Raw genomic sequence first — 13,182 nt, 5'->3', positions numbered from 1 at the left:
TTATTTTCAGAGTCTAAATGCCTTCGGTGAATTGCTGTGTAAAAGCCAACAAGTCCCTGAAGGTCATACAACTAAAGGAAATAAAAAAAGAGAGGCCCCAGGCTGGTGGCGTGATAAGTATTTTGTTCGTGGCCACTTTATCAGGTATGTATGCATAATGTTATGGAATGAGAGTTTATTAAGTACTTGAAGCCTTAAACTGCTATTAAAAATCAAATGCCCTTTTTGGTGGCCTCAACAGCAGCAAAATGCACTTTTTTTTGTCAATGTACATACCTTGATGAAAATATGTCTTTTAGGGGTCCTTAATGCAAACCCCGAAATTTTAATTAGTCGCACCCCCTCCCTTGAAAGTTAAATCAGCCCGACCCCAGTTACACCGATAGACATGAAATTTATTAGAGGCATCTATCCCAACAGGGTGCACAAAAAAGCCTCAAGGACCCATGCTTAAAGGTAAACAGAAAGTCAGCTATTTTGGTTTTAAGCAACCATTTGAGCGAATTTCAGAATTCAATATCAGACAATACCTACAACGGAATTTATTCTATTGAGCCCCAATATGAAGCGGACAGATGAGCAATGGGAAATTGTGAAGCTTTTCTTGCCACATCCCAGATCCACAAAAACCTCAGTGGTGATATTTTTGATGGCTGTTTGCAAAAAAAAAAAAAAAAAAACTGCACATCATCGTGTTTTTTCTTTTTTTTTTTTGTAACCCAACTCTCATATTAGATTCCATTGACTGTTCCTAATAAAGTGTCCAGTGTTTGCTCATGCATCACAGCATGCAAACCATATCAGTGCCCCACTTGAATCCTTTGCACTGATTGTGTTTGTTGTCTCTGGCTTGGCTGTGTTGTGGATCGCCTGCGGCGGCTTTTTGAGGGGACTTCACCATTAGCATGCATAATCACTTCCATATAGCAGCATAGGTGTGTGCGTGTGCATGTGTGCGTGTGTCACATCATCACACTGCACTCAACAGGTTGGGAAGGCTTCCAACTTTAGCTCGTAAAACCAATTGTATTAAAATAAAATCATGCAGAACAAGGATTTCAATACTTTTACCAACACAAACTATCAACCACGAGCCCGATTGATCAACTACAATAATAACTCAATGAAGTAGGTTATTCTGATGATTGTGTTCATTTTTGGTTGACTACTTCTGTTTGGGGAAGCCTGAAAAGAAAATTATGAGCATTATTTTCTTTTGAAAATTATTAGAATCATTACCGGCATTTTCTTTTAAAAGTCAGGTGTATTTCATCAATACTGGTGATAACAAATTGACTTGGAGAACTTTTTCCATTTAGTTTTTCCATGTTAGGGTCCTTTTAGTCGATACAGTTGGAAAAAGTTGCATTTGATTCAACTTCTAAGGGGCAAATCTTTATTGATGGAAGGATCAAAAGTCTTAAAGTGTAATCTTAAAAAAGTCAAGTCTGTTTCATTCACTTTAAAATGTCAACACACTTGCCAAATAACACCTTGTCTCCTGTTATGTTCTTTCATGTAGATGAAGTTGGACAAAGTTTTATTTCACTTTCATGGTGCACATCTTAATTTTTAAGCAAAACAAACAAACAAACAAAAAGTGTATTCATAAATGCCAAGTCAGCATTATTTCATTTAATCTAAATCATAATAAAAGAGACTGAGAACTTTTTCACATCAGCGTTTTGCCAAGAAAATGCCTCATCTTCCAACTGTTAGATTTAGGTAAGTTGGAAAAAGTTGCATTTAAATTTAACTTGGCAAATATTTATTTTGGGCAAAAAAGAAAAAAAACCTCACATTTCCTTTTGAAAATCAAAATCAGGACTGTCTCCTTTAACTCTAAATCGTGATTTAAAAAAAAGATGCTGAAACATTTTTTATGTATGTGTGTTGGGGGGGGGGATAAACTTCAAATTGTTATAAAAGTTATTTGTAGAGAACTATGGCACTTTTTAACCAATTTGTTGACAAGCCTTATTATTTTTCAGTTTTAGAAATTCCAACACAGAACATAAAGCATTCTTTGTCAACTTTCTACTGCCAACAAAAAAAGCGTTCGGGTGATTCTAAGTAACTTTGTGGGGGGTAATGCATGTTACTCAATTTGTAAGTATCAAATCTTTATTTTTAATCTCATGCTGACTCAAAACTTGACAACAAACGATCCTTCAGTTGCACAACATGGTCAAGTAAGTAACTCAAAAAAGTGATTTGCGCAAATGCAAGGACGCAATCATTTGGTGCACACTTACAAGCGCTCAGCTCCGCGCGGGATCCCCTTCGGTACCGTCTTGAGCCCCAGACCCTGACAGTCCACATGGGATCCGGAGCAGCTGCACTTGTGCGGGCATGCGTGCACGCTGGACACACACAGAACCAAGACCGGGGCCAAGGAAAGAATCCAAAGCCAGCTCGGTTCAGTCCCCCGAGGCATGATATCCACTCCGATTGAATCCGAACAAGAAATCCTTGCGGCTGTGATTGAAAGTTGGATCTCCAAGCGTTTGAAAAAGAGAAAAAAGTTCCACCTCAAGATCGTAATGTGTGGAACCAACACTTAGTTTTTTGACTAAGTTAAATCACATTAAAAAGGAGCAAAAATCAACAAAAACGGGCAGTAAAGAAGTTCACATTCATCCCTCAAGTTGATGCGTAAAGTCTCCAAAAGTGGTTCCCCCCATTCAATCCGGTAAATCAGTACATCCAAAACTTCTCATTCGGAGAGGTGAAATGTTTAGTTTGGGGAGAGGGAATAATAGCTAGTAGCATCCCATCCAGGGCCTTGCGATAAAAGATGTGATGTCATCAAAATAAGAAGAAAAGAATGAGAAGGAAAGAAGTCACCCGGAGTGAAGTTGAGAGGGAAGCGGCGCAGCGCAGACTGCTGCGCGCTGAAGGTTTGGAGCAAGGAGACACCCCCCCCACCAACCTCCTTTCATTCCTCCCCCCAAAAACATCTCCTCCCTCCTTCTCTCTCTCTTTCTCACTTTCTCTCTCCCACAACACTCAAACTTTTCGTATCCCCCAAACCTATTGAGGCATTTTGTGCCGTTCAGTTTTAGTTTTTCAGGCTATTGTGGCCACAGGTCAAAATTAAATTCGCATAAAATTGGAAAGTAATGGACATGTCGATTTGCATCCCACGCCCTTCAAAGCATTCAGGAAAATGTCAAGGGTGCCCTGCTACTGAAATCAGAAGATGCCGGATGAAGCTGTATTTGAACCGAAGCTAATGCAATGCATTGTTTCACATTCCAACCTAGATTACTTTTCAATTTCTGATACTGTGAAACCTTAGTTTTATTGATCTGTTCCAAAAAGTCTGTTGAAAACTAAATTTTATGAAAACCAAAGCAATATTTCCCATTGAAAAGAATGTAAATCCTTCTAATCTGTTCCAGACACCCAAAAGTATGAACAAAAAGAAATACATTTGGCGCAGAATGACTGCAGTTTAACATACAGAAAATAATGTCAACTGTTGCACATGTGCAGTAAATGCTTTGTGTGGGTTCTTAATTCCAAGAAATGAGTGGCTGAGTCCCGCAGAGAGGTGGATGAGTTTGGTCCGCACCATTTTTGAAACAATCAAAACAAAATGCTGATGAGAAATCATGGAAAATAGAATCGTTTGAAAACCAAGGTTCTATTGTATTTGGAAGTGTTCACCATGGCGTGCTTATTTTTACCTATTCTAATCATGCAGCAACATTTTACATTTTTGTTGTTCCTGAAATGATAGATGATTTCATGTTGAATATTGTGCCTTAATATAATTTAATAATAAACTGAAGAAAGACCTTCAAATTCTAAGCATGGAGTCAAAGGTCGTATTTCTGCAAAAGTGCTGAGCAACTTACTTTAAGTGCTCTCATATTGGATAATATGTCTTAACCTAAGTACTGCAAACGTCGGAATAGAATATTTTTTCATTAGTCCCGAATCAAATTAAAAAATAAATATTTACAAATTAAGTTGCATGTGTCCCCTACCCCCGATCCCACTTCCGCTATTTTAAAAATGCAGCAAGATTTGAAAGGTTGTTGTATTCTTTTTAACACATTTTAAATTATTATTCAGCCTAGGTTCAGGTTGGTACTCTCTGACCTATATGTAAAAACAAAATGTCTCAGTATATTGGCTTTAGGCAAGTGGACCCTTTTATAGGACCATGTAATATGCTAATCAGTGTACATTGAAATACTTGCAGTTTACCGACAAAAAATATATGCATTCACCCATTCATAAAAAAATGAATAAAAAAATTTATAAAACTACAATGTGGCCCGTGACTCCGGAAAATATACCCACTGCATCGCTATTGATGAATGCAGACTGACTTTAATATAGTTAAAAGGAATGTTTAATTAAATGCTAGATGCCAAAAACAGAAAAAAAACACCACCACCAACAACAACAACAAAACAGTGTCTTCTTAAGTGCTTCAATGACAAGGTTAAGGCTACTGGAGCTTTAAAAAGGTGTCTCCTTGACGCATTTAATTTCTTAAACTGTCAGCTTTCAGTATGAAACAAGGTTCTAGTGTTAAAACGTTTTCTATTCACTGCTCCCCAAAACGAGTTGAGTAGCCACACACACTATCAAAAGACTTGACGGTGAAGTCTCCCGCTTCAGCTTGTTAAAATTCTGCTGCCCCCTATTGGTCAATCCTTCCCATGCACCCTCCAAGCTGTTGAGCCTCTCATTCAAAATCACGGTGATCATTTAAATTGAGTTTGAGGGTGGTGGGAGGAATGTAAAACCTGAGTTGTCTAATGGAAAGCTCATAAATACTGCAAAGCCCGCGAGCAACAAAGTAAGGCATCGAGTGCATCACGGCGGGAGCGAGGCTAATTAAAACATTTGTTTCACTGTTGTGTGGACTACTGATGAAACCTGTGGCAGCCCCATTACGCTACGGGTTAAATTGCTTCAATAAAAGATTACACTACATAATGGATTTAGTACAACTTTCAATAAAGGAGTGACTTTTCAAAGTCATTAGTCGTGCAGAACATGGAATTTCAAGGCCATGATATTAGATGTCAAAGTAATTCATTATTACTGGAGGATTGGTCGAAAGCACAACGTGATGCAATTGATTTAAAAAATATATATCTTTTTTTATCCTTCATAAAATGGGCAAATGCGTGCTTACTGTTTTTATCGTGTGTGGTACAAGCAACCTACTTGATTATGCCCAACATAGCACACAACTCATAACTTGGGCTTGATCGACACCTATTTTTTTTTTTTTTAAAGGCCAATCATGAAGTCAAGCAAATGTAGCAATACGGCATCAGTGACACAAATTCCAACTCAAACCAAGCATATATTTGCAAAGATGTGCATGTGTCCAAAAAGTAAAACGACTCACCCTTTGAAGACATGGAACAAGGAAGAGGAACTTGTTTGCAGACGGAGCAATACAACCACTTTGCGGTCACTGGTATCCCTGTATGGTGACATCACAAAAGAAAAATGAAAGATAAAGCTGTTGATGTCATCCATTGTGATTGATTTGACTCCAGATTTTTGCCCAAAGATGTGGGTGAATTTCAAATTTGATGCCTTTCAGAGTGTTCCAGTATACTCTTGGACCGTGTCAGTCAAAACCAAGCATTATTATTATTATTGTTATTATTGGTATCAAAGGCCGCTTTCTTAAGCGAGATCATACACATAGCCTTTTACCCACAAAACCTGCCACTATTTTCTTAACTGCATGTCGTCCCTCCACCATTTTATTAAAATTTCCCCCTTGCGGCACAGCCACTTTTATTATTTCAGGCACATGTGAAAATGTAGTCGGAGCTCAACAGCAGCGGGACGGCAGAAGCGGTTCACTTGTATTCCCTCAACATCCAATCCGAGTTCTGGCACGATGGGAAATTAAAGCCGGTCGGAGGCGACAGGCTCTGCCGCTGGGGTTGGGCCCCCCTGCGCCCGAGGCGCAGCCTGTCAAAGAGCGCGAACCTCACAACTTAGCACCTGTAGTGAGGCCTGCTAATGTGCAGAATGACATGTTGATATCTGACGGTTCGTAAAACAGATGCTTTTTCACCCCACGGAGTGAGGGGAAAAAAAAAAAACATTACGCCTTGGTACTTTCAGTTACAGATCTGTAAAGTGAATTCAGAGATTTGTTTCCAAATACATTATACATATTTGAAGATAATTGTTAAAAACGTGCAAAGACCGAGAGCACTTTTGGAGCATTAAATGTTTTTCAACATTTCAGCTTTCCTGATTTTTGGAGCCCAGTGACTCACTTGGGTGCATGAGCCCCTCTAAACCCCCGAAAAAGTGCCTTCGTTCACATCAGTGAAAATGCATCTTCCCATCATAGAGTCGACCGGCATGACCGCTTTAGAGTGCCAAGTCGGCCGTAAGTCCATGCCGATGTCATGCAGTGAACATGTTTTTTCTAAAAAGTCTGACTTGATGGCCAGCATGTGGATCAGGGCTTTGGGCTTGCATGACTGCTTCAGAGTGCCTCATTGTAGACTGTGAGCACGCGCACATCACACAGATAAAACGGAAGAGCAAGTGGGGGTAATAAAGAAGTCAGAGTTGACAAGCAGCATGTGTACAGGGGCTTGGGGCTGGCGTGACTGCTTTTGAGCGCTTCATTCTTTGCCGTTGGTCCACACACATGACAGAGAGAGGATGGAAGGGGTCAAGAGGGCAAGTCAGACTTGACAACCAGTGTGCGGACAGGGGCTTGGGGCTAGCAAGGCCACTTGATAGCGCCTCATTGTCAGCCGTAGGTGTGCGCATGTCACGTAGAGAAAAGCAGATGTGTGCTGAGGAGGGATTTTTCTTTTTAAAAAGTCCAACTATACAGCCAGTGTATGGACCAGCGGGGCTTCGCGCTGGCTTGGCCACTTCAGAGCACCACATTGTCAGCTATGTGTGTGCACGTCACAAACATAGATGGAAATGTGACGACATCATTTATTTTTTCTTTTTTTAAAAGTCTGACTTGACGTCCGGTGTGTGAACAGGCACTTTGGGCTGATGTGGTGACTTTAGACTGCCTTGTTGTTGGCTGTGAGACATTATCACAGAGTTAATGAGGAAGAGCTGCTTTAGAGCATGGCTGCTTGTGTTAAGGCATCACGTTATTTCTATATCTCACAAACATTAAGATTCAAGCCGACCAAGTCAAAGTAACACTGTCTCTGGTAGTCAACATGACACCTCTGCAAAGGAAGTTCTACAGCAGAGCAGTGCTATTACAAACAAACACATCAAGCTCATTCCCGACAAACTAGCCAGAAGAGATCTAGCAGTGAGGAATTGTGTGGCTAATTGGTCTTAACATGACGTGAAAGTCCATTTACTTACTGGGCGTCCATGGTGGTCGGTGCACTCAAACAGCCCTTGAAATTAGGCCCGCTAATGTTGTTATCTCCACTCACTCTGTGCTTTGCTTTCATTAAGTTGATTTACTTTGCAATTATTCCAATTAAGCCTGAGTGCTTCTTCTGTAAACAAAACGCGTTTTTCTTCGCCGAAGAAGGAGTGATGATTTGCATGCAGCATGCTAGAAAGTTAACTCAGTCAAACCCAGAAAGCAGATTTGAAATGTTGGCAGCTGAGCTGATTGGCTTTGGAAGGAGGTGGAGCATAAAGTGTCCAATCAGTCACGAGACAAAGGTAACAATTAAAAGTCTGTGATGAATATTCAAAACAAACAATATAAAAAGATTTAAAAACATGAAGAGAAATATAAAACAGGAAAAAGATATTAAATATAAAAAGTACCAAATTTTTGTTTGAAATCATACTAATCGTGAATCAGTGTATTAAAATAGCTGAAAAGAGTAAAAAAAAAAAAAAAAACATAAAAATATTAAATAGCTAGATTAAGATGTAATCAAATTCAATTAATATTTTTCCCCACAACACTGAAAATTTGTCTGAAGAAAATTACAAGTTTTACCCATAATTCATCCATTACCTGAACTGCTTTATCTTCAAAAGAGTGACGGGCATGCTGGAACCCATCTAAGTTGACATCAGGTAGTCGGTAGGATACACCCTGAACTGGTCGCCAGGGCACACATAGACAACCATTCACGGTTACAATCACACCTAGGGACAATCTTGAGTGATGTGGGAGGAAAACGCAGTACCCAACAGAAAACCCACACAGGCACAGGGCTGGAATCAAATCCAGGACCTGTGCACCGTGAGGCCGATGTGCTAACCAGTCGACTACCGTGCAGCCTGACTTTTTTTTGAAAAGAAATTACATTCCTTACATTTGGCACAACAAAAAAAATGTAAGGATAAATAATTGAATATATATTTGAGCCAGGGGCAGGGTGCTGTGGATGCCCCGTTGCCCCAACCCTCTGCACGACCCTCACAAAAGTAAACACGTCAGTTAGCTAAACTCGTCAATATGTGTTTCAAATATTGCTTACTTCTAAATGCAAAAAAAAAAAAAAAAAAAACAAGATTTGCTAAAATGGAGTAAGAAATGTGACAGATCCAAAAAATGTGACTAATATTTCCATTCCCAAGGTCAAAGGTCATGTCAAATAAGCATGGTCTTTCAAAGCAAACAAGAAATAAATGAATCAAAACCAACGGTAACCGCCAGAAAAACAAGTGGGCATGAACCATTCCTTCTTCTGACACAAACCGCACCGCGCTGTTATGCGCGCATGAAACCGCTCACTTGAACACATGTGTCATTAACTTTTGAGGCTTTGTAAAATATTCACTCAGGACTTTTTTGGTTCACGATCTCCTCATATGCACTTTTGCCCGCCGAAACCAAAAACATGTCAAGTTCTTGACCAGATGACACAAGCAATCATTTGTGATGCTAGGCTCCGAAATGTCTTCCTTCTTGCAGAGATTAGATTAAAAAACATTTTTTAAACAGTACCCTAAGCATTTTGGACAGGATAGCTTTGGGACTCGGGCCCAAATATACGTATAAGTCTCAACTCAACTCAACTGTATTTGTAGAGCACTTTAAAATAGCCATCGCTGTATACAAAGTGATGTGCATGAAGCAAATACCACATATACAACAATAAAACAATAAATTGATAACAAAGACAGTAAAAAGTACAAAACAGTCAAATTAAGATCAAATCATGCCGAGTCAAATGCCAAAGAATACAAATGAGTTTTGAGACGAGTTTTAAAGATGGGCAGCGAGGGGCTTGCCGAATGTTCAGTGGGAGGTCATTATAAGTATAAAGAATTACAGTACACTCAACATTCACTTTACACTTATTTTTTGTTTGTTTTTGTTGGGGGGGGGGGGGGGGTCTGTCGCATGCAAATAATTGTACCTGTAATGAATGACGACCTGTTCCAAACACAGAAGTACCTCAATTTACAACTGACCTCATTTTCAAGTTTTTGGAGATACAAGCCATCACTCGAATTATTTTATCTTATTTAGAGAACAAAACTTTGAGTTACAAGTGCTAGATGGTGGCAGCAAGACAAATAGAAATACACGTAGATTGAAACAAAGCACATAACTTGGATTTACGAAAGTCCGCTAGCTTAATGCTAAAATGGAAAACGCCATAGACAGATCAACAAAATTTGCCTGGATGTTGCTGTAGTTATAACACTTAAAAGAATGGGGATTTATCACAATTGGTGCAGCAATATGGAGACAGGAAATGTAACAATACTCACAGGCATGTATTCTTGATCCTCTGCAAAGTCACTAAGTTGTGAAACTCCTCTTCGTTTATTATGTCTGTGTTATCCTGGGGCCTGGTGGCCAAAGCAAACACACCAGAAGAAGCAGCACAATGTCAAATGAATCATGAAATCCTGATGCGCAAATAATGCCACGAGGTTTGTGCATGTGCAAGTCGATACCCCGTAGCATTATGGGAAAAAATATCGAACAGAAATCAAAAAAGGTTATGTACAATGTTTACTTACTTAATTTTCAAACAAATCGGTATAATCTAGGACAAAAACAGCATTTTTTTAAACTTGCGCATGTGCATTATGGGAAAAATTGCAAAGTGTTTCGCATTTAGCTTTCGAACTTATTCGCAAATGAGTTGAAACACATTTGCAAGCATCTTTAAAGGTATTTTCAAGTACGTCTAAACATCAATAAATATGTTGAAACATTCTTGCAAATACGTTTAGTCCACATTGGCCGTTCCATCCTTGCGTAGTGATCAGAATTTTACTCCGCCAAATGTCGGAAGCATAATTGAAAGGACTATTATTATTAGAATTTGATATGTTTTCTGTTCTCCATCGTTGTGGACAATCAAAAGAAGTGTCGGACAATGAGGAATTCTTAATTCCTTTGGTGTATCCAATGGCAGCTTGATAACGCATTACACTTGTGTGTTCGTGCGCGTTTGTGTGTGTGTGTGTGCGCGTGTGTGTGTGTGTGTGTGTGTGTGTGTGTGTGTGTGTGTGTGTGTGTGTGTGTGTGTGGACACCGAGGTTCTTCCAAAGGGTGTCCTTGTATGTACTGTATCTCTAAGTGAGGCATCTTTTTGGTCCTTAAGTATAGTGTTGGTATGCATTTGAAGTGGGCCATTACATGTCACTTTGCATACGCACAAAAACGCACACACATACACACATTCACACACATAATTACGCGTTGAGTGAAGTGTCCACTTGTGAGGCTTTTCTTCAAGTCCTCTCCAAATGTTGGCCCCAGGTCCAAATGGAGTCCCGTCCAGGACGTCGGTCCAATGTAAGCTCACGGCGGAGGACACGTCTCAAGAAGGGTGGCGTTTCCATGGAGATGACGTCCGGCCGGAGGGGTGCGGGTTTGGCTTCAAAAGGCTGGAAGAGCAACGGATCTGTAATGGTCCCATTACCATTTTAGACTCTTGTTAGTTATAACAACATGCCAAAGCTGTCCCAAAGTCTCAAAAATGTAAGTGTCCTTGAAGGGGTCCACATCTTGGAGTTCTTTTGGAGATGTCAAACAGATCTACAGTAAAAAGAAATAACCATTCATGACGATGGTTTCAATGGTTAGTTAGGCAACAGTTAATTACAACTTGAACTGCAGCTTGACTATTGATTAATCAAGTAATCGGATAAAAAAAATTGAAATATTTTACATTATTAAACACAATAAGTATGTAAGGTGCAAGGATTATTTTGGTCCATTTTCCTTTGACATGATTTATGATTCTTTTCTAATTTATCAGTAATTAAAATGAAATTAAATTACATTTTGATTAAATGAATAAAAAACATCAAACCTACTAGTTTTAGTTTGAGAAAGATGTGGTTTTCGCTGGTTGGCGTTCGCTCTTTTTGAAAAGCAATTTTAATTTTAATTTTATTTCGTAAACGATTTTTTTTCAATTTTCCTCGTAATTATTTTAATATTTTTTTGTTAACTATAATAACCTGGCTGTGAAGGTGTAAAGCCAAATGAAGATGTTTCGATGTGATTATCTTGTGAACAATTCTGGCTAAGAAAGGAATTCATACCGACATATACTGTTCAAAGAGCTGCTCGTAGAGTAGCGCGTTGTACATTTCTCACTTTTCTATATGGGTGTGGAACATTCTGACTAGTCGACTTGGCAGAAACATACACGTGCGCACACACACATGCTCACTTTAATGTCTCGAGGGCCGGTTAAATAATGCCAAATGCATCCGCCGCGCCTGTTTTATTAAAAGGATATGATTTTTTTTTCTCTCTTGGCCGCCTCCCCATGTGCTGTTTGATGAATAGTCTCATTTAAAAGACGACTGCACACTCGCCAAGTCGACATTCTGATGATGCCCGCATGTACGAATGCGCTCACCTAATAACATTATGCTTTCGGGCTAATTTTTGACCTGTTTTATCCGAGCAAACTGTATGAGTAAAACTATAGGCTTCTTTAAAAAGCTTCCGTCTACTTTAGGTCAGGGGTCAACAAATTCGGGCCTCGAGGGCCCCTAGCCTACATGCTTTAAATGTCTATCTCCTCCAACACACCTGATTCAAAAGATCAGAATTGTTTATATCAGGCTCGACATTTTTTTTAACAAATCAAATCCTTTGAAAGCCATTTGTTTTGTTTTTGAGTTTGAAACAATATTGACATATTTTGTGATTCCAGTTTGCGGTTTCAATTCTTCATATCGAGAATAACGGGGGGTTATTGTTGTGCATTTGGGCCTAACAAATGAAATCCAGCACCATCTTCCCTTCACGGTGAAGGCCTGTAAGCACTTAAAAGCTCCCTGAAATATTTGTCTTATTTGTGCGCGTGTGGGTCCGCGCTGACTAATGTCCGACGAGCCGTGTGTTTGTGTGACGTAATGCTCAGGAATTAGGGCTTATTAAACTCTAACCTCTCTGTGATTCAACTTGTGATGGTGCAACGGCACATCTGCAGCGGGCCCCCTCGACGTGTGCCGATTAATAAGATGGATGCCTTTAACGCCGCTCGTTATTGTTGTAACATGTAAAATAAGAATAAAGCAGAAATGGGAGCGAGAATCAGCCACTGTGTGACTTTTAGCGCTTGTTGAATGGCAGGTGTCCAAGAGCAATATTTGTGTTCGCAGTGGCAAGGTTCGCTCCCATGCAAAAAGACACACACACATACGCATTGAGAACACGGTTTCACACAAGGGAAATTATAATGTACTTATAGAGAGAGACAGAAAATAAACAAGCGTTTGTGGCCTACAGTGACGGGAAAGAGAAGCTAATATGCTGACTTGTTGAATACTAATGATGTGTGACGTGTGTGTGCGTGTGTGTGGAGCAGAGAAACACTATGTTATACAAGAAGCATTGATGATGAGGCCGTCAACACTACAGTACAGTATACCAGGAAAACTAACTCTTTATTTATTTAGGTCAGGGTTTTTAATATTTGTGATTTTATATGCACAGTATGTAGCACGAAATTATTGACACACAGACAACAGTGCACATTATTTACTTAGATGGCCCACCGCGTTGGACCAGTGGTTAGCGCGTCGACCTCACAGTGCAGAGGTACCGGGTTCAATTCCACCTCCGGCCTTCCTGTGTGGAGTTTGCATGTACTCCCCGTGCCTGCGTGGGTTTTCTCTGGGTACTCTGGTTTCCTCCCACATTCCAAAAACATGCACGGAAGGGTGATTGAAATCAAAAATTGTCCCTAGGTGTGAGTGTAAGAGCAGATGGTTGTTCATCTCTGTGTGCCCGGC

At 39.8% G+C, this 13,182-nt stretch overlaps 1 protein-coding gene across 2 annotated transcripts in view; it reads right to left on the bottom strand.

Annotated features, from left to right (window-relative positions):
• slit3 (slit homolog 3 (Drosophila)) overlaps nt 1–7,554 on the bottom strand; it is a 254,024-nt gene extending 246,470 nt beyond the window's left edge. Inside the window, exons 1-2 of one of the 2 annotated variants that reach the window (XM_019892240.1) lie at nt 7,354–7,554; nt 5,381–5,458 (exon numbers count right to left, since the gene is read on the bottom strand). In XM_019892240.1, coding sequence (XP_019747799.1) covers nt 5,381–5,458; nt 7,354–7,445 — 170 coding nt within the window. In that variant the 5' untranslated portion in view covers nt 7,446–7,554. Of the gene's footprint in view, nt 1–2,255; nt 2,885–5,380; nt 5,459–7,353 lie in introns of those variants that run through there. The other variant, XM_019892239.1, reaches the window with a different exon arrangement.
• Between the last annotated feature and the right edge of the window lie 5,628 nt (nt 7,555–13,182).

The sequence above is a fragment of the Hippocampus comes genome, unplaced genomic scaffold (assembly GCF_001891065.2).
Source record: "Hippocampus comes isolate QL1 unplaced genomic scaffold, H_comes_QL1_v1.1 scaffold203, whole genome shotgun sequence".
Classification (NCBI taxonomy): Eukaryota; Metazoa; Chordata; class Actinopteri; order Syngnathiformes; family Syngnathidae; genus Hippocampus; species Hippocampus comes.
This window is presented reverse-complemented; position numbering and strand designations above follow the sequence as displayed.